The sequence below is a fragment of the Centropristis striata genome, chromosome 21, assembly GCF_030273125.1.
Source record: "Centropristis striata isolate RG_2023a ecotype Rhode Island chromosome 21, C.striata_1.0, whole genome shotgun sequence".
In the NCBI taxonomy this organism is placed as follows: domain Eukaryota; kingdom Metazoa; phylum Chordata; class Actinopteri; order Perciformes; family Serranidae; genus Centropristis; species Centropristis striata.
The window spans coordinates 31,080,929-31,104,495 of NC_081537.1; the positions used below are offsets into that span (position 1 = coordinate 31,080,929).

Genomic DNA, 23,567 nt, shown 5'->3' on the forward strand with positions numbered 1-23,567 from the left:
GACATCATCAATACATGTAGAAATATGTGTCATATCACTTATCTACCTATAACACATTTGGCTGACCAGTTAAAACACGTTAAAAAACTTTTCTCAGTTGACCTTTTTTTTTTTTTTTTAAGATATTTTTTTTGGCCATTTTTGGGCTTAATTTAGCATATAAATATACATATATATATGTATGTATATGTATATATATATATACATATACATACATACATACACTACCGGTCAAAAGTTTTAGAACAAGTCAAATGAACAGCTTGAAAGGGTCCAAAGGTAAGTGGTGAACTGCCAGAGGTAAATAAAAAAAGGTAAGCTTAACCAAAACTGAAAAATAATGTACATTTCAGAATTATACAAGTAGGCCTTTTTCAGGGAACAAGAAGTGGGTTAACAACAATTCATTTCATGTCTTTGTAAGTCATTTTGTGCCTTTTTTTTTGTATATTGTGTATTTTGGTGTCTTTTTTTGGTCATTTTGTGTCTGTTTTTGGTCATTTTGTGTCTTTTTTTAGTCCTTTAGTCCAACATAAAATGTGATTTTGAATCTTTTTTTTATTTTCAAAACACTATCATGCTCAATAAAGAATTTTAAATGTTGCAAATGTGCATTAATTTCAGAGTACACTGAGACATTAAACTGCATAATTTTCAATTAAATTCTGGAAAAGTTGGTGTGTATGTATGTATATATACATATACATACATATACACACACACACACACACACACACACACACACAAACAGCATAAAGAGAAAACACAAAGATCCGCCCACCGAAATATTTTCCTATGAAGGAATTATTGCTATACAATGTTGCAGTGCTTCTCTTTGGTCATATCCTGTTTTATAACCCATCAAGGCCAATCTGGTGGTCCAGCATCTGATTATGAAAACCTGTTCTCTGCTGGAGAACCAAAGAACACACTTCCCTTTAGAACAGAGTTGTACACGTACTGACCACATCTATACTGCTCTCTGCAGTACCATCATTAACCACTAGGAGGCAGCAGCACACAGCAACAGCACCATGATGGACCCAGGTAGAAACCTGACCATGACTTTAAACACACAAACCTTTATCTCAAGATCTAAACTGGGGAAAAACTGTTCCATCTTTGATTCATCTTCTTACCACCAAGTGTTCCAGGTGTGGAGAACACATCTTCCTGCTGCTATCCATCATTATGTGTCCAGCTCCCCGCTGCTGCTGTTCCATGAAATATATCTATGTTTCCTTGCCGTAGTATTGTTAGAATGTTTTTTAAATAAAGTTTCTACTCTGCTCATTCTCCTCACCCTGTGTCTTTCACCACAAATACATATTGCCTTATTAGGAAGGTGCATATGTCAGGAAAGCAGATTCTAGCGGACTCTCTGTCTCAGGCTTTAATGTGCTGCATTTTTTGTCAGACTTGTTGAGAAACCTGATGTGAGAAACTGACGCATCACTTGGGCATGTCTATATAAAATGCACCTACAATGTACCTATTCATGTGAGTTGAATCTGAATCTTGAACACCTCTCTGCGTCATTAAACCACATGAAAAACGCATCATATCAGGTATATTATGCAGGATTTCTCTAAAAACAATGTATAAAAAATCACTGATGACCCTCTAGAAATATGTGGCGATGTCTGTATCTTTAAAGACCCTGCCCTCTGCCCGTATTCTCTCTATTTTTCTCTTTTCTTTTTATTTGCTGTATTTGGGACATTTCTTAAGCCTTTGAAAATAAGGAATATAGTGGTTGCAGTGTCATAAAAAATTGTAAATATACTGAGGTGAATCACCAGGTGGACAAAGCTTGTTTCAAAATGAGAGTGAATGTGGTTTTTTTTCTTCACTTTTTTCACTGCCGGCAGTGGGGTTAAAGTTTAAATGTTGTGTTTACCAACTAAAAGCAACATCCATGCATTTATTATCTACTATACTATCTATTAACCCTTTATCCAAACTGGGGCCACGGGGGTCTGGAGCTGTTCCAGACCAACACAGGGCCGACACATAATGGACAGACAACCATTCACACTCTCATTCACTCCTACGGAACATTTAGAGTCTCCAATTAAGCCTGAGCTGCATGTTTTTGGACTGTGGGAGGAACCCACAAGGACACAACATGCAAACTCCACAAAGAAGAGCTGAACCAACGACCTCCTCTTGCAACTCTTCCTGCATACTGTAGCTTTAACACCGGTCTTACCTGGCACTTTCAAAAGTAGCAGATGAAGTCTTTCCAATGGCACCGAATCCAACGCCAACAGCCAATCCCTCTGCAGGTGAAAACACAGGAAATGATTTTGTTACCCTCAAAGCAAAACAACAGTGTTTTCAAAACATATTGCATATGCATACTATACCCCTCCCGGGAAATTTGAGACATTTTTTGCTTAAAATCATTAATATTCACAAAGAAATCGTCGAGTGAAAGCCTGGCACCCTTAAATTTGTGATTTTCCAAAAATCCTGACCTGCACTCAAAAAAATGTTTTGTTGAATGGACCTAATTTTATTATGACAAGCGGAAACATACAATGCACGAAATCATTTTATCTGAATCTAGATATTTTTATTATGTTGACTGGACTTATACATTTTAAGTAAATTAAAAATATATATATTGTGTAATTCTTTCTCAATTATTTTGAGTTCATTTTAAATTAAACCCACTTTAAATGAACTTAAATAAATTGTGTGTGTTTTTTAAATATATTGTACTCTTTCAAATCAATTCAAATGTTTAAATTGTACCTTTTTTATTAAGTTGATTCTAATTAAATATTTTTTGGCTATCATACATGACACAGAACCACAAGATGTGTAGACCACCAACTTTAATATGATACAAACAATACAACACAAGAAAGCAGAAACACACTGCTCACATTCTGTCAACCATTATCATAAGGATGGAATGAACTGTCTAAACTGACAAAAAAAAAATTGAAATTTGGATGAACGTATTTTTTTCGAGCTACATTTAATTAAATAAAATAAGAGTGTCATAATTTTGACAATATATGTTGAAATTACATGTATTTTATAATTGGAGTTAAATAACACATAATTTATATTAAAATTTGCTTAAATAATATATGTAACATTTACTAAGGGTCAAAATCACTTTTTTCAGTGTTGTTATGCTGGCCTTACACCAAACGGTTCCCCCAGTCCCAGACTAAAAGCTGAAAGTCTTTAGTAAATCTAGTTTTAATGGAGTCACAGCGCTCTGTCATCTCCATGGTTCAGTTTCAGGTAGTAATCTGCTCTGTTTCATATCAGTCTTTTCCTAGTCTTGGGTTTGATCATATCAAATGTGTTTGATATTATCTCAAGTCTCAGTGACGTAACACAACATGGTTTTATTCATAATGATTTTTGTTATAATCAAGAATGTTTCCATGACTGTAGATGTAAAAATGACCAAAAAAGACACAAAATGACCAAAAATAGATGTAAAAATGATCAAAAAAAGACACAAAATGACCAAAAATAGATGTAAAAATGATCAAAAAAGACACAAAATATCAAAAATAGATGAAAAAAAGACACAAAAAAAGACACAAAATGACCAAAAATAGATGTTAAAATGATCAAAAAAGACACAAAATGACCAAAAATACAGTCATGGTAGAAAGTATTAAACCAATCTGCTCTGTTTCATATCAGTCTTCTCCTCGTCTTGGGTTTGATCAAATCAAACGTGTTTGATATTATCTCAAGTCTCAGTGACGTAACACAATCACCAACCAATAGATGAGCGGGGAAAGGTCCCCGGTTCCAGAGCGGCCAGTAAAACCAGTAAAACCAGTAAAACCACTTCACCAGGAAAAAGGAACATCACAATAATGTTAGTAAGCTCAGTCCTCCATAAAAATATAGTGATGTCATATATTTAGATGTTTCTTAGTAAAGAGAACAGTAAGAAGACCCAGTTAAAATGTATCAATAAATGTATACATAAATAAGTAAGAAATAATTAATAATTAATGTATGATTAACTAAATGAAAGTTGATAGAGCTGATAAATATAATTATTCAATTAAACAAATTATAATTAAATAGGACATAAATGTATATCATGAATTCATTTCTAAATGTTCCTTTCCTTTATTCTTCCTTATATCTATTTTTACTGTAATATAGTCACTTTTCATGTGATAAAAACAGAAACCCTTTTTCAGCTTTGTGAGGGGCATTTTGTGGTGTATTCTTCTCTTTTTATTGTTTTTTTTTTCAACACAAACCACTGAGTCACACACTAGAGCAGCTGGAGCCAAAAGCTGCTTCTCCTCCATTTGTAAGTTTTTACTAAGAGCATGAAAAAAATGCTAAAAGAATCTAGTTGTAGTCTTTTAAATAGTGAGCCTAAAGATTGACAGTCTGTCTAAAACCTCAGTGTGAGACTAAAAACTCTAAACTCTTGTCTTTAGATGTGAGCTGATAGTTTTCCAGGAGTCTTTTCCAAATCTTTTCAAAGTCTTCTGCTCTATAGGTAGCATTAGTGTAGGATTTGTCTTTTGACTTCTTCTTTGAAGCACTTTGACACACAGGAAATATAACGCTGGAAGAAAGAGGAAGGAAGGAAGTTGGCTCAGTGCGGACACTAAGGTGAAATAAATTGATGTGGGTGGAAGTTGGTATCAAGAGTACAGACAGTAAACAATCCACTATGGGCGATGGGATTTAGTACAAGAAGGTTATTGTGTATTTTTTCAGATGGATCGACGTTATCTTCTCACAGCTCCCGTCCTTGGGGACTTCCACGCTGAAGAACTCTGTATTATTTGATTTGGTCTTACCTTCTATACAGGCGGCAATCTCCGTGCCTGAGCATGGAAGTCACCAGGAAGTGCATAAAGCCTGCAATTCACCGAAAATTCCAGTAGGGGGCGCTAAGTTTGGCTGCAAAAGAAATCTGTCCATTCATTTCAGTGCTAAATTTGAAAACTTCTCACTTGATTTATTACCTCAGAAAAATTTTTCAGGGACAACATTATGGTCTCAATCGCTAGTAAAAAATCTTCTTCAAGACAATTTGATGTCAATAGTTCTAATAATGGCCCCATTTAGAAGGAAATAGAAGATAAAGAATCGTATGATTTGGGGCGTTTCTAGCTTTGATTGACAGGTCACTGACAAGGCGAGCCGTCACCAGGAGAGAAGCAGAGCGTATCCATGGAAACGTGTCAATAAAGTTATATATAACATTATATAGATAGAAAAGAGGACGTTTAGCGGTTTGGTCTCATAACTTTGACCCTTTCACTGTATTTTCACTTAATGACAGTTTATTTGAACGTTTTGTTCAGTAAAATGTCTTGTTCAGTGTTTGGTTGGACTAACAGACACTCCAAGGAGTCGCTGCTCAGTTTTATGAGGTCAGTAACCAACATTTTGTTTTTGTTTTTTTGCTAGCCAAAACTAACATCCCAGTTAATGCTCCAGTTAATGCTAACATGAATTAGCAGCAGCTTCTCTCAGTCAGGTTGAGGTGTAGAGAGGCTGTAGTCAGTGATCAGATCCCTCTCCTCCTCCACAGTCCAATTATGGTCTGCCCCGCGTATCGGAAACAAGATGACGACGCAAGATGGCGACAAGTGTAACGCTGAACTCGAGGCTTCCAACGGGCCACAAACCAATGGGTGACGTCACGGTGACTACGTCCATTATTTATATACAGTCTATGCTTCTATAATCAGGTTTATACTGATCTTCCTAACCATATCTGCAGAGACAACGCAGGCTGCAGAATGAAACATATCTGCTGAACTACTGATCCACAACTGAGAGATTAATGTGTGAAATGAAGCCACTGCAACTTCACACAGTGCTACAATGAGAAATCTGCACCAAGAGGGATTTCTACAGTAGCGACCACCACACAGAGCCTATCTCTGCTCCGTCTTCATGCTCTGCACCCCCCGAGCACCGTCCCTCTCCTCTCTCACAGTTTACTCATTTGAAATGGCTGTCATGCATAATTAAGCTATACACACTGCAAAAAAGGTGTGTCTAAAACAAGATAAAAACAGTAAATCTGAGGGAAATGATCTTGCTGCATGGACAGATAATTTCACTTGACAAGATTTCTTAAATTAAGATTATTAAATCTAGAAATAAACATGTTGAAGGCTTAAAATAAGAAATTAACTCTTAAAACAAGAATAAAACCGGAATAAAACCAGTTCAAACCACTTAAAACCAGAAAAAAAAACACACAAAACCAGGTTAAAACCAGAATAAAACCACATGAAACCAGAATAAAACCAGTTCAAACCACTTAAAACCAGAATAAAACCACACAGAACTAGATTAAAACCAGAATAAAACCAGAATAAAACCACATGAACCCAGAATAAAACCACATACTACCAGAATAAAACCAGTTCAAACCTCATAAAACCAGAATAAAACCAAGAGATTTCTTAAATTATGATTATTAAATCTAGAAATAAGCATGTTGAACACTTAAAATGAGAAATTAACTCTTAAAACAAGAATAAAACCAAAATAAAACCACATAAAACCAGAATAAAACCACATAAAACCAGAATACAATTACATGAAACCAGAATAAATCCACACAAAACCAGATTAAAACCAGAATAAAACCAAATGAAACCAGAATAAAACCCACATAAAACCAGAAGAAAACCACATGAAACCACACAAAACCAGATTAAAACCAGATTAAAACCAGAATAAAACCACATGAAACCAGAATAAAATCACATAAAACCAGAAAAAAACCATTTAAAACCAGAATAAAACCAAGAGATTTCTTAAATTAAGATTATTAAATCTAGAAATAAGCATGTTGAACGCTTAAAATAAGAAATAACTCTTAAAACAAGATAAATTATATAACACTTCTAAATCTAAAGGTTTTTTTTTAGAAGAAACAAATAATTTGCCGTACACTCTGCTCGGGCCAGTTCATCGCTGCTTGCTGCTTTAATTTATCTTGTTTTTAAAAGTTAATTTTAAGTGTTCAACATGCTTATTTCTAGATTTAATAATCTTAATTTAAGAAATCTTGTCAAGTGAAATTATCTGTCCATGCAGCAAGATCATTTCCCTCAGATTTACTGTTTTTATCTGGTTTTAGACACACATTTTTTGCAGTGCACCATTAAGACAGCAGTGTGTGATGTATCGACAAGTGTGAGTGTTTTATTGTGCACATTCAGTCAAATCTACAGGCTATTTTGCATTTGGTACCAAAAAGGCAGAAGTATTATGTCTAGTTGATAGGCTGACTAGCAGTCACATGCTGTCAGGCTGCTGACAGACAAGCTTCAGAGCATCAAAGAGTCAAAGAGCACACATGGTGGAGTGGTTTAGTTCCTGCTGCTGGAATCACATGTGACCTACATAATCACATCCAAAAAAACACAGAAAGGACTCCATTATACTGCTGCACATAACCCCATGTAAAACCACAATACATATTTTTACAGTTTTATGTTTTTTGTACAAATGAAAGGTTTATAGTGAGAAAATTGATTTGTCTGTTCTTTTTTATCATAAAACAGGCCTAGTACCCCTCAAGGTTATTATAGTTAACGAAAACTAACGAAATAACAAAAACTAGAATTGAAAAAACATTTTCGTTAACTGAAATAAAAATTAAAAAAGACGAGAGTTTAAAAAAAAAAAAAACGATAACTAACTGTAACTGTATTGTGTGGTTACAAAATTAACTAAAACTAACTAAAATTATAGTGAAAATGTTCTTTGTCAACTTTTTTCATATGTAAACCTTTTTGATATGAAATCTATTTCATCTATCTGGTTTTATGACTTAATAAACTTATTGGGGCTGAGATGGATCAGACAAAGGAAATAAAGGAAACATTTATTGTGACTTTTTTTTTTAAATCATTACAAAAAAACTAACACTAAAACTAATAAAAACTAAACTAAAACTAAGCATTTTCCCAAAAAGAAAAACTAATTAAAACTAGCAAACTCACTCTTAAAACTCATTAAAACTAACTGAATTTGAAGACAAAAAATCACAACGAAATTAAAACTAAAACTAATGAGAAATCAGAAACTATTATGACCTTGTTACCCCCTTTTCGACCGAGGCAGTTCCAGGGCCGGTTCGGAGCCGGTGCCTAATCTTGAACCAGTTCCTCGCTTTTCGACTGCCAAAGAACCGACTCTCTGCCAGGAAAACTGGTTCCAGAGCAGCACCAACTCTTTGCTGGTCTCAAAGCATGAACCACTTACGTCACGGGCTGGGGGCGGGATTATCGTGACCAACAAGACCAACTAAAACATGTATCATTTATTTTATTTTGTTTGTTTAACTGCAATGTGATCGATACGGACTCGCGTTAGCGGGTTAGCGTTAGCTTACAACAAAGTCTGACATGAACATCTTACGTTCAGTGTTAATAAGAGCGTAATCGCCGTTCATAGCGATTAAAACAAGCAGCACAAATGTGTTGTACATGACATGTTTGGATGCCAATGTAGGCTCAAAAAAACAGGTATTTGAGGTGGTGTAGTCTGTTGTTGTTGTTATTTTAGTCTCAAATAGACGCTGAGACAGTTCACAAGTTGAACCAACTGCGAAACAGCACCAGCCCAGCAAAAGAACTAGGTCTGCATTGGTCGAAAAGGGGTTTAAGTGCTGTATAAATAATCTAAAAGTATCAAAACATTACAATGCAGTTAGTCACTCTCCGGCTGCAATGATGGTGCAGAGATGCGGAAGACCCCAAAACACTGACCAATCAGAGAGGACAGTGTTGTTTTTGGGAGTGGGGCTTAAAGACACACATGTGCTTTAATGCAACGTTCAGACAGACAGTGAGTGTTTTTTGAACATTAACCCTCTGGAGTCCATCTGTTTATTGAAAATACACGTTTTATTTACTGTAATAACTTTATTTATATATGACATGTAGACAAGCTGAGAAAGCCAATTGAAAGTTCAATCATAGGAGCTTTCACAGTGTGCCATTCATGTTTCTAGACCATTTTTTAAAATGTGAATTTCTTTTCTACAATGAAAACTATTACTATTTTTATTTACATGCAAATAGACTGTTTTGTAGTTTTATTATTTATTATTTTTTCTGCTGTTTTTGTGTGTATAAATGGTTAGAAAATGGCACATTTCCACAGACACCTGTGTCTTTTGTTTGTATTTTGGGTTCCTGGCAGCTTTATACTTTGTTAATTAAAATAAAATGAAAATTCAGACTGACAGCCAAGTTTGTGTGGAGAAAAAGGAGCCATGCATGTGATGTAAGGACAGACTGAAAGATGCTAAACAGAGACAGAAATTAATGCAGAGGAAGTTGACAAATTTGAACCAAAATCTCCTGGACTTCAGAGGTTTAAAGCACATAAAACTGTTCTACTAAAACCCCAAATACAAGTATGAAATTGAAAATGAGCATATGTCCTCAGAACGGGGATCGTGTCCTACGTGAAAATGAAAGTAAGTGACTTTAAACGTAACTTAAGTTTTTTTTAACGTAACTTACGTTTTTTTTTAACGTAACTTACGTTTTTTTTTAACGTAACTTACGTGGTTCACATCACCCTCGTAACTACTCCACTTCCATCATTTACATACATTTATTAACTGTTTAAACTGTCTTTTTTAACGCCTATCAGGACCTAAACCTAGGTCAGTGGTTTTCTAGCATAAATTCACCAAATCTGAAGCCCGTTTTTACAATTGTTATTATTTTTAGAACGCTCTGCGCTAACGTGAGCCGCGAAACGCTCTTTTGACAAACGCCTATATGTGTTTTTATGGGTGGTATTGACAAACGGTTGATTGATTTTTGTCAGCTCTAAAGAGAGCCAGGCTAGCTTTATCCTTTTGTTTCCAGTCATTGTGCTAAGCTAAGCTAAGCTAACCAGCTGCTAGCTGTGGCCTCATAGATATCTTACAGACTTGGTTGTGTGATCAATCTTAGAATCTAACATTCAGCAAGAAAGTGGAACTTGTGCTTCCCACAACGTCAAACTTTTCCTTTGGTTCTTGTGGTTGTTGGTGTCATATGTATGAGGAGACATAGCCACCAGCTGGAAAACTCTACCAAACTTTAAACCTAGGCAATAGTTATAGGACTGGCACCATGTTTGTGAAAGTACTTTAACAACCTCGGGGAACTACTTGTGAAACTATTTTTGTTTTGTTCAAACGACTCCTCTTACCCTTCGGGAACGGAGTCAGTGTCGCTATCAAGAAACTTTTAAGGCTTCAAAGTAGTATATTATATACAAGTAATTAGCATCTGTTCTCTTTTATGCAAGGACTGATATCTTGAAAGCCCTTCTCTCCATTCTTGTGTATTCTTCCACTGTAATATCTGTCTGGCTTCCTCTCTTCCTGCAATATTAATAGTCTACACAAAGCTATAGTGCCTTAAACCAAGAACAAGTGGCCAAGATAAAGATAAGGATAACAGAGAGGACTAAGAAGAAGCAAAACAGGGATGAAAGAAAGAGCAGAGAGAGCAGGCAGGAGGGATCCTGGTGGACTTTATGAGCCCAGAGGCCACTTCATCATGATCTAACACCTGTCATTACCTCTGATAGCAAAGCACACTGCTTCTAATCAGCTTCCCACTGCTCCATTACAGGCAGACATACTGTAAAGCCGTCACTGGCTAAAGCACCCTTCAGTTACACTTTACTATTCATCTCAATCCCCTGGAACTGTCTGAGATGCCACGGGGGCCACTAGAAACTCGATCTGCACTGAAAAACCTTCAACTGAGTTTGAATAAAACATGAGCTGAGTGTCAGAGTTAGCCATTTGGCACAGCTGGTACAGCTAGGGAGGACGAGGAGTTTTTAAAAACCTTAACTTATTGGGGCTGAGATGAATAAGACAAAGGAAATAAAGGAAACATTTATTGTGACTTTTTTGAATCTGGCACCCAACAAATACCCCATTACAAAAAAACTAAAACTAATAAAAACTAAACTAAAACTAAGCATTTTCCAAAAAATAAAAACGAATTAAAACTAGCAAACTCACTCTAAAAAAGAAATTAAAACAAATTTACTAGATTAAAGTGCCAAATCTACAAGAATTTTTTTTTTGCAGATTTAGGAGATTTAAAGTGGCAAATCTGCTCGAAAAAAGTCGCAGATTTACCACTTTAAATCTCATAAATCTGCACATTTTTTCTCGTGGATTTGACACCTTAATCTCCTAAACCTTTTTTCTCAAAATATTACCCCCCTACCCCTTGTTGTATGTTTTTTTTTTACACATTCTGGCTGTATGTAATATCCTCCAATATTCTGTAGGGTTGAAATTTGGAATTTGCAAGCATTTTTCCAAAAAATAAAAACTAATTAAAACTAGCAAACTCACTCTAAAAAACAAATTAAAACAAATTTACTAGATTAATTTGCCAAATCTACAAGAACATTTTTTGCAGATTAAGGAGATTTAAAGTGGCAAATCTGCTCGAAAAAAGTCGCAGATTTACGAGACAAAGGTGGGGAAAAAATAACTTTTTTTCTCGCAGATTCACCACTTTAAATCTCATAAATCTGCACATTTTTTCACGTGGGTTTGACACCTTAATCTCGTAAACTTTTTTTCTCAAAATATTACCCCCCTACCCCTTGTTGTAAATGGCAAACAGATGGTATATTAATATTATAATATTATATTATAATTAATAGTTTATTAATAAGTTTTAGTTGCACCGATCATAACATTTTAAACACCATATTAAGTATGCGATATGCGAAAAACGTCACAGATTTATGAGAAAAAAGTGGGAAAAAAAGCAACTTTTTTCTCACAGATTCACCACTTTAAATCTCATAAATATGCACATTTTTTCCCTCACAATTTATTTCTGAAAATATTACCCCCCTCCCCCTTGTCCATATGTTTTTTTTTTTTTACACATTCTGGCTGTATGTAATATCCTCCAATATTCTCTAGGATTGAAATTTGGAATTTGCAAGTATTTCAATGAGTGCCCTATTAACCCTATAAAGCCAAATGTATCATATTTGATTCACAAGTTTTTGAGACCTCTACATCATCAGGTATTAATGACGACTAATTTGAAAATTTGTCGATTGTCATTTTTTTGCATTTCATACATTATGCCTTAAATATAGCAACATAAAGTATTTTTCTCATTTAGGTAAACTAAGTAAAGGTTTAACTGACATAATTAGGTTTATTTAGAGTAAAATTGAGAAATCTCTCCAACAATTCAAAGAAATACATCATTTATTTTTTTGCTGTGTATTTTTAGATGGCAATCTGCTGGTTCCACTGGTGGTTCCACTGGTTCCACTGGTGGATCCATCACTGCTGCATGAAAAATTCATATCAGCAGATGTTTGATGTTGTATTATATGGAAAAAATATTTTGTATGTTTAAGAAAAATGTTAAAATGAAAATCAAAGTAGTTCAAGAAAAACAAACTGTGAGCAACAAATTTTACAAAAACTTGACCTGATGTATCAAATATGATACAAATTAGAATTCATACATGCAAAATCATATATATATATATATATTTTAAATTTGTCAGCAGGTTCAGTAAACACTTCAGTTTTAAAAAAAAAATGTAAAAGAATTTTCTGGCAATAGTTTCATGGTTCAGGCTTTATAGGGTTAAGGGTTAAAAACCTTAACTGATTTAAAGACAAAAGACAACAACAAGGAATTATCTTGTTGGTTGGGTCCAACAGAACAGAAGATCAGCGACAGATGATGTGTTGGACCTGTGGGAAAGGTAATACATCAGTCACATGTATCATCTGCTCTTTTGGATTCAGAATAAAGCTTTTTTTCCGCCAACAGCTCACCTGTAGTTCTGCTAGACAGCTGGAAATGTGAGCAGGGGGGTTTGGGAGTGTTTTGCGAGTCCACTGAGCTAGAAGTTTTTATTCCAAGACAGAGTCCAGGGCCAGTAGGGGAGCACTGAACGGCCAAACATCTGTCAGCTTTTACTCATGAGGCTCGTGTTTTTGTGTTTTGACGGCATTTCGTGGCAGTTAAAGAAATATCTCAGGGATTGTTACAATATTGAGCAATCTGCCCTGGAGCAGGAGCAGCGCCTGGTTGCACAGAGAAGAATTAACGTTTGAAGTGACACTGATGTGACGTCAGTGTTGTCGAGGTCCAGAAACAGCACAATCCTTTCTTTGTAAATCCTTTCGTTTGACTGAATTATTGGAAGAAGTCTATGCAGAATCCTAAACTTTTCTATCACATTACATTACATTCATAAGGAATATGGTTTTACCAATACTGTTAACCCTGCAAGACCCAGAATTACAACAATTTTGGTTATCCCCAAAAAAACTTTTTTTTTTTTTTTTTTTTGGTTCAACCTGTGAAGGAAATTTGGTGTTTCCTGCATAGTGGGACAGTTCCCACATGGTGGGAAGTAGGCGTCGACCTACTTGGTATTCAAGACACAAAGCCTTCTGGGAAATCACTCTTTGAACTCAACTCTGATGACACCTTGACTGAGGGGAACGTGTGGGACAGTGGGGTCTGTCCTGATGTGTTGTATAGAGCAGGAAGATAGGACCGCATTGAGTCTTGCTGAAAAGCCAATGCTGAAAAGTGCAACAGTCATAAGTCGAGCGGTGTACGGAACTTGTTGTATTGTAAAATAGCGATTCGGAATTGTGCGGTGTATGGAACACGAATGTGCTAAGAAATAAACTTGCTGAACAGAGTATTGAGTGCTTTGTGTTTGGCCAGCTCACCCATTAACTTAGTGCAGTTGCTAAAATGGCCACGACAAACCACATTTACATGATCATTGGGTCCTATTGTTTGTACTGACAATGCGATTGGATCCAACATTTGTATCTAAGCCCCGCCCTCAGGTCAAGAAGTCACACAATCTCCAATTTTTTGATCGAGCAACATCCCTTTAATTTACTGGACTGGATTCATCTGATTCAAGTAAGAAAAATGCTTTGAATATTTTTTTCTTTGTATTTATTACAGTGTCTAAAACATGAACATATGTAGTTACTGCGGAAAATATGCCCTACATTTTATTTAGAGCTTGTTTTATAATAGTTTATATATATATATATACATATATATATATACACATATATACACTACCGGTCAAAAGTTTTAGAACACCCCAATTTTTCCAGTTTTTTATTGAAATTCAAGCAGTTCAAGTCAAATGAACAGCTTGAAAGGGTCCAAAGGTAAGTGGTGAACTGCCAGAGGTAAATAAAAAAAGGTAAGCTTAACCAAAACTGAAAAATAATGTACATTTCAGAATTATACAAGTAGGCCTTTTTCAGGGAACAAGAAATGGGTTAACAACTTAACTCTATGGAATCTTGGGCTATTTTGAATTCTTTTCATGTCTTTGTAAGTCATTTTGTGTCTTTTTTTGTCATTTTTTTTTGTCATTTTGTGTCTTTTTTTTGTCATTTTGTGTCTTTTTTTGTCATTTTGTGTCTTTTTTTGGTCATTTTGTGTCTTTTTTTAGTCCTTTAGTCCAACATAAAATGTGATTTTGAATCTTTTTTTTTACTTTCAAAACACTATCATGCTCAATAAAGAATTTTAAATGTTGCAAATGTGCATTAATTTCAGAGTACACTGAGACATTAAACTGCATCATTTTCAATTAAATTCTGGAAAAGTTGGTGTGTTCTAAAACTTTTGACCAGTAGTAACAGTATTTTTTACAGTTTTGTTTTTTTGAAAAATACATTACTCCACTGTAAAATACTGTAATATGTATTTAATGTAATATATATACAAGCCACCACTGTAATTTTTGCATTTATATTTTGTAAAAAATACTTTTTCTCACTGTTAAATGTACTAAACACCATTTTCATTTATAAAGTATTTTCTTGTCAATTATATGGTAAAACAGTGTTTCTTTTGATGGAAAAACGTTTTATTCATATGGTAAAAAAAGGAATAAAATGCCAATCTTAAACGTGAAATCAACAGTGCTAATATGTTTTTACTCGAATATTAAAAAAGGTTCTGGCAACAACCGTTTTTTTACCGTAAAAGCGACAGTTTTTTTTACAGTGTGGAAATATATTGGATAGATTGCCATTGTCTATTGCAGCTATTCTCAACCTTGGGGTCGGGACCCCAATTGGGGTCGCGACATGATTTCTGGGGATTGCCAAATCATTTTGGAAGTCAGCGTGTGTTAATGTGTTTTAGTCTTTTTGGTCACTTAATGTCTTGTTTTGGTCATTTTGTGTCTTTTTTGTGTCTTTTTAGGTCATTTTGTGTCTTTTTTGAATCATTTTGTGTCTTTTTTGGTCATTTTGTTTCTTTTTTTGGTCATTTTGTGTCTTTTTAGGTCATTTTGTGTCTTTTTTTGATCATTTTGTGGTCAATTTGTATCTTTTTTGGTCATTTTGTTTCCTTTTTTTGGTCATTTTGTTTCTTTTTTGGGTGATCTGAACTGTGCGTGTGAGATTCTGTTCAGTGAGTGGGGGTCGCGGACAACATGCATGTTAAATTGGGGGTCGCGACTCAAAAAGGTTGAGAACTACTGCTCTATTGTACAGATATTAATTTCCTGATTTTGCTGTTTGATAACAACTTTTATTATGAAGATTTAATAGAAATAAATAGTGCTTATCGCTCATTTAGTGGAGCTTTGTCAGCGGCTATTTTTCTGTAAACAATTCTTTTTAATATGTGAATATAATATGAGGAAGCAGATATGTGAAAGTACAAACAGGGACGCAGGAGTGGAAGTAGATTTCAAACCACAGGGGTTTGGTTAGAAGCTCCAACAGCACTGAGAGCTGAACACACAGAGACTTTAAAAAAATGATTTCTCTCTGAGTCTCGCAGCACACTTACACCACTGTGTGTACAAGTGAAAGCTGACAGCAGGAACAGCATTAATAACTCGTCCCCCGTCGCTCTCTCTCCTTAACAAAGCCTGGCTCATACAGGCCTGCTGCCATTACAGAATAAAAAAATAAAAAATAAAATAAGAAGGCTCTCTCTTGTGCACTTGATGCACCTTTTTGTGAGGGATCGTATCTGATTAACAGGGTGGACACACCAGGGTTTCCCCTATAATACAAGACCCTACAGCAGTAGTTCTCAACCTTTTTGACTCGCGACCCCCAATTTAACATGCATGTTGTCCGTGACCCCCACTCACTGAACAGAATTTCACACGCACAGTTCAGATCACCCAAAAAAGAAACAAAATGACCAAAAAAGACACAAATTGACCACAAAATGATCAAAAAAGATACAAAATGACCAGAAAAGACACAAAATGACCAAAAAAAGGAAACAAAATGACCAAAAAAGAGACAAATTGACCACAAAATGATAAAAAAAGACACAAAATGACCAAAAAAGACACAAAATGACCCAAAAGACACAAAACAACCAAAAAAAAAGACACAAAATGACCAAAAAAGACACAAAATGACCAAAAAGACACAAAACAACCAAAAAAAGACACAGAATGACCAAAAAAGACACAAAATGACCAAAAAAGGAAACAAAATGACAAAAAAGACACAAAATGACCAAAAAAGGAAACAAAATGACAAAAAAGACACAAAATGACCAAAAAAAAGACACAAAATGACCAAAAAAAGACACAAAATGACTAAAATAAACACAAAATGACCCAAAAAAGACATTAAATGACCAAAAAGACTAAAACACATTAACACATGAACACTTTAACACAGTGGAGACAGAGCTGACTTCCAAAATGATTTGGCGACCCCCAGAAATCATCTTGTGACCCCAATTGGGGTCCCGACCCCAAGGTTGAGAATAGCTGCCCTATAGGACCCCCTATAGCCACCAGCCAAGCCGAATGAACAGGAAATAAAATAAAAATCTTCCCTTGTATCCTTGAAGTGGCAACTTATAATTTATGATAATATTCTGCCCTACAAAGTCTAACTGCAGCAACTACGCAAAGGGTAAAACTGAGAAAAACTGCTTTAAAGTTTTTAAAGTTTTTTAACCGGCCAGCCAAATGGGTTATAGGTAGGCAAGTGATATGACACTTATTTCTACATGCATTGATGATGTCATTACTATGCTCAAAAATCATGATGATTTATTTGACCTTTGACCCCAAAAATGTAGTTACTGCATTGCTGTAAAAGGTTCTAATGGTAATGCAAAATCAGAGTGCAGTAACTACAATGTTGTTGTCTTCTTTCAGCTTTTATATATTTTTTTAATTCAGTCAATAAACATTTTCAAATAGATTTTGCCATAAGTTTATTTAAAAGTGTTTAACAACTCTATTCAAAGATTTGTGTATTTTATACTTAATATTATAAAGACATTTTATATTTTAGTCTTAATCTAATTTTATCTCCCTTTTTTTACTTCATCACTATCAAATAAACTTATAATTTATATTATTTTTATGTTTAAATTAGTATATATGTTCAAATGTTTTATTATTCCCCTGAATTAAAGCAAAATTGAAATGTAAAACTTTGTCACAAGATAAAACAGACATCAAGGAGTTCATTTTTAGTTATAACTCAATTTTGACCATAAATGTAGTTATTGCAGTTAGACTTTGTAGGACAGTATACTAGACCAGAAATTGTGCGTGGTTTTACACTGTTCTGTATTTTACATTGTGCATTATTTTGTGGCCCTGGTAGTTTTGAGAACTCACCTGTTGAGTAGAAGGAGAATAAAAACAAGCTATGGTTAAGGCTGAAAAAGGACTAAGGTCTATCGTCTCGTTAATTGTTTTATTAATACGCACATTCAGTTAGGTAAACCCAACACACTGGGTTACACTCGTCTATCCACTGTGTGACCACATGAAAGTGACTGAAGCACAAATCTCACATCTACAACTGCATTACTTGATCAAGACAGATTATTTTTGCTTCGCTGAAAGGAAAATCATGTCGGCATGAGGTAAGATCATCTGACAGGTGATATTATAAGGCCCAACGCAGAACGCTCAGAGAGGCAGAAAATAACTCCAATCAAAACATGAACTATTATAATTGTTTGTGTGGTATTAGGTTAAGCACATTGTGTTTGTTTATACTTGGGACTAAGGTGCAGATCAGATCACATTTTATGACAAATTAATGCAGAAAACCAGGTCATTTCAGATGGTTCACATACTTTTTCTTGCAACTGTACACTGTAAAAAAAAAAACCCCTGTTGTTTCTACGGTAAAAAAAAACAGCAGCTGTGGTTGCCAGAACTTTACTGTAATAAATACGGTGCAACTTTTTGTAATATTACGGTAAAATGATATTAGCACTGTTGATTTTACGTTTAAGATTGCCATTTTATTCCATATTTTACCGTAAAAATAAAGTTTTTCCATCAAAAGAAACTGTTCTGCCATATAATTGACAAGAAAATACTTTATAAATGATTATTACCATTAAATATTGAAGTATATTTCTGTTAGAGATATGGTGTTTAGTGCATTTAACAGTGAGAAAAAGTATTTTTACAAAAAATAAATGCAAAAATGATGGCCAGTATATATATTACAGTATATTTTTGCTACAAACACGGTGACAGTGTATTTGACAGTGGAGTAATGTTTTTTTGTTTTTTTTAAGTAAAAAATACTGTTTTGGCTGATATATCCATTTACAGGGTTACTCAAACTGAATTAACCCATTTATCATTTTACGGTCTTTTACTGTCATGGTTTAGCAGTTTTTCACTGTAAAATCTACAGACATTTTTTACAGTGTATATGGTTTGGTCACTATGTTCAATTGGCTTCAAAGCCTGGTGTTCTTGGGGGATTGGGGACAATGGATCACATAATGGTTTAATGGATATGTAATTAAAGAGTAAAAGAGGTGATATGTTTCAGAAAAATGGTCCATCCAACTAGCAGAGTCCCACAGATTTAGAGAATCTATGCTAAGGAGCACTGACACTCATGGTGGCCTTAGTGTGACACTTAATGTTGGTTTTTCCATTAATTTCTCATCCAACTGTCTCATGGTCGGAATTTGCTGGGTTGGTTAAAACAACAAGGTTTATCAGGGAATGCAAACAATAGCCATTGAGTTATATAATCCTGCTACTGTGTGACAGAGCACATACAGTACATGATAAACCTAGTTTTACCTCACTTTTAAAAAAATACCTCTCACATGACATAAACCTAAATAAACTCCAGGAACGTGATGCTTGGGAAACTGGTTGAGATTGTTCAGACTGTAGCTGAGTGTGAGTCATCACTTCTGTCAGCAGACATGGGAGATGTTTGTATTGTCACCTGTGTTTTTTTACTCCCTGGAGGAAACTCAGACTGACAGTTTTACCTCTCACATTCACAAAAATACCTCTCACATTCACAGTTTTACCTCTCACATTCAGTTTTACCTCACATTCACAAAAATACCTTTCACATTCACAGTTTTACCGCTCACATTCACAAAAATACCTTTCACATTCACAGTTTTACCGCTCACATTCACAAAAATACCTTTCACATTCACAGTTTTACCGCTCACATTCACAAAAAATACCTCTCACCCACAAAAAATACCTCCCACATTCACAGTTTTACCTCTCACATTCACAGTTTTACCTCTCACATCCACAGTTTTACCTCTCACACTCACAAAAAATACCTCTCACATTCACAAAAAAAACCTCTCACCCACAAAAAATACCTCTCACATTCACAGTTTTACCTCTCACATTCACAAAAAATACCTCTCACATTCACAATTTTACCTCTCACATTCACAAAATACCTCTCACATTCACAGTTTTACCTCTCACATTCACACTTTTACCTCTAACATTCACAGTTTTACCTCTCACATTCACAGTTTTACCGCTCACATTCACAAAAAATACCTCTCACCCACAAAAAATACCTCTCACATTCACAGTTTTACCTCTCACATTCACAGTTTTACCTCTCACATTCACAAAAAATACCTCTCACATTCACAGTTTTACCTCTCACATTCACAGTTTTACCTCTCACATCCACAGTTTTACCTCTCACACTCACAAAAAATACCTCTCACATTCACAAAAAATACCTCTCACCCACAAAAAATACCTCTCACATTCACAGTTTTACCTCTCACATTCACAAAAAATACCTCTCACATTCACAGTTTTACCTCTCACATCCACAGTTTTACCTCTCACATTCACAAAAAATACCTCTCACATTCACAATTTTACCTCTCACATTCACAAAATACCTCTCACATTCACAGTTTTACCTCTCACATTCACAAAAAATACCTCTCACATTCACAGTTTTACCTCTCACATTCACAGTTTTACCGCTCACATTCACAAAAAATACCTCTCACATCCACAGTTTTACCTCTCACATTCACAAAAAATACCTCTCACATTCACAAGAAAACCTCTCACATTCACAAAAAATACCTCTCACATTCAGTTTTACCTCTCACATCCACAGTTTTACCTCTCACATTCACAAAAAATACCTCTCACCCACAAAAAATACCTCTCACATTCACAGTTTTACCTCTCACATCCACAGTTTTACCGCTCACATTCACAAAAAACACCTCTCACATTCACAGTTTTACTTCTCACATTCACAGTTTTACTTCTCACATTCACAGTTTTACCTCTCACATTCACAAAAAATACCTCTCACATTCACAGTTTTACCTCTCACATTCACAAAAAAATACCTCTCACATTCACAGTTTTACCTCACAGTCAAAAAATACCTCTCACATGACATCAACCTAAATAAACTCCAGGTACGTGATGCTTGGGAAACTGGTTGAGATTGTTCAGACTGTAGCTGAGTGTGAGTCATCACTTCTGTCAGCAGACATGGGAGATGTTTGCATTGTCACCTGTGTTTTTTTACTCCCTGAAGGAAACTCAGACTGCTGTTGTGTGTGTTAGTGTTAGTGTGTGTGTGTGTGTGTGTGTGTGTGTGTGTGTGTGTATGTGTGTGTATGTGTGTGTGCAGTGGCTGATCCTATCAAACTCCTGCTTAATGAAATGCGTTATGCTTTTTTAAGCGAGTCTGACGATGCTGCTGCTGACAGCCCATTGTCACAGCAGCCACTCATTTCCATCGCACTTTCCTTTAATCTTGTCTCCACACTCCTTTTTCCACTGAGCCTGCCATTACTGCGCCTCCTCTCTCTTAGCTCCCTTTCCTTTTTCTCGACTGCACAACTGTGACATTTGAAGTTAATTTGACTATTTTTCATCTGTTTTGTTTCTTTCAAGCACATCAAAGTCTCCTCTCATCGCTCTTTATGCTGGTGCTGTTTCATCCTCCCGTCATCAGGGGCAGCAAGGGCACATTTCAAACTGTACAATAATCTACTGGATCATAAAAAACAAATGGTTTGATGAAAGCAGTGACTAAATCCCCTGCAATCTGGGTTGTGCATGTTCACACTTCAGAAGAACCGGCTCTCCGTTCAGTTCACACATATAAAAATCATTTTGACAAACGCTCATTTGTGTCTTCATCTGAGAGTTAGATATGCCCAGTTGGATGGCATGAAGATTGATTATGTCTGTAAACATTTGCTTAGCTGGGTTGACAAATATTTAATAATGTTTATACTTTTCTTATCTTTTCTAAAAGAAGAAAAATATAATAATTATGTGCATAATACTGAGTTAATGGAACTTTAAGGAACCTAAGAATCCACAAGATTCACTCTCATGTGCTTCTGTCACTTTAAAAAAACTAATGTTTAAAAATACAAATACAGCCAACCCCACATAGTGGAAAAGTCGCCCCACGCTACTGATGCAGGCGGGAGAATTCACTTTTCATCCACATAAAAGATGGCAACATTCTGGCAACATTTTCCTTAAAAAGACTGTGATTAGCATTAGCAACGGGTTTAGTTTAGAGAGCTGGTTGTTTATCCCCTTAAGTAAAAGCCTGAGGTTATGTAAAAAGTGACCTCACTAAAAACAATGCAGTTCTGCTCAAAATGGACAAAAATGTGGAAAGATGTCATACTATGAGGGGCCTTATAGGCGATAATTACTTTTTTCCTTCTCACATACACAAAAAATACCTCTCACATTCACAGTTTTAAGTCTCACATTTACAAAACATACTTCTCACATTCACATTTTTACCTCTCACATTCACAAAAATACCTCTCACATTAACAGTTTTACCTCTTACATTCACAAAAAATACCTCTCACATTGACAAAAATACCTCTCACATTCCCAAAAAATACCTCTCACATTCACAGTTTTACCTCTCACATTCACAGTTTTACCTCTCACATTCACAAAAAACCTCCCACATTCACAGTTTTGCCTCTCACATTCACAAAAAATACCTCTCACATTCACCAAAAATACCTCTCACATTCACCAAAAATAGCTCTCACATTCACAGTTTTACCTCTCACATTCACAGTTTTACCTCTCACATTCACAAAAATACCTCTCACATTCACAAAAATACCTCTCACATTCACAAAAAATACCTCTCACATTCACAAAAATACCTCTCAAATTCACAGTTTTACCTCTCACATTTACAAAAAATACCCCTCACATTTACAAAATATTTGTATTTGTGAGAGGTAAAATGGTGAATGTGAGAGGTAAAATGGTGAATGTGAGAGGTATTTTATGTGTATGTGAGAGGGAAGAATGGATTATGGCCTATACGGCCCCTCATAGTATCTGATCCTTGCCTCCTTGTGTTTCTGAATAATCTTCAGCTGTATTTCCAGTTTCATCATGATATTAATATTTCTCTGTTATTCCTGTTGGACCAGCTGCCAGCAGTAGCTCCATCCATCACACTAACAGGGATCAGCCCTAATGGTGGGGAGAAAGTATGGCCATCAATCTCCTGCTCAGTTTGATGGACCGTCACCAAACTTGTGTCACGGCTCTATCTCGGTGTAATGGAGGATTCAGAGCCTTTTTGAAGTTCAGTGTTACTATGCAGCTGCTGTTTGTGTTGTTCAAGAGGCAGAGAGCGATGCATTAACGCGGCAAGGGAAAGGGCTTTTATTCCCTGTGGGACAGCTAGGTGCCAAAAAGTAAGTGCACTTATCACAACCTGGGAAAAAGCTTCACTTAAATGGCTTATTTCATTCAACACAAAATAATTTAGCAAACTACTGTTCAATATCAGCATTAAAGCCACACTGAGATTCTTATGTTAAATAGACCTTTTTCATCAGCCTGAACGACCGAATGGGGTTATCATAGAGTGGTGCTGCAAACAGGATAGTTCACACTAAATGCCAAAGTATTATAAATGTTACTTTCTTTTTTAGTAGTGATGATAAACCTTTAGATATAAGCATGAATAACATATTCCCTGAGTGGGTCATTAAAGAAGTAGGCCAGGCAATATGGTGAAAATATCAAATATCAATCAATCTTTTTTAGATTTTTTACCAAATACCTTAATACTGATATTGCAATGGCATTGTAAACTGGATTGTTGGTGCTTTGGACTCCTTTTCTTCGTTCAAACTTTTACTGAACAAACGTGCAGTAATACAGAGGAAAACAATGAACGGCATAACACTACTGAAAACATCTTTGGTTTTGTT

The 23,567-nt window shown here is 35.3% G+C and overlaps 1 protein-coding gene across 2 annotated transcripts in view; it reads right to left on the bottom strand.

The window, feature by feature from the left end:
* Positions 1–23,567, bottom strand: part of LOC131959436 (zinc transporter ZIP11-like) — a 234,907-nt gene that overhangs the window by 10,302 nt on the left and 201,038 nt on the right. For both annotated transcript variants that reach the window (XM_059324634.1, XM_059324635.1), the window contains exon 7: positions 2,213–2,282. In XM_059324634.1, coding sequence (XP_059180617.1) covers positions 2,213–2,282 — 70 coding nt within the window. The remainder of the gene's footprint in view (positions 1–2,212; positions 2,283–23,567) is intronic.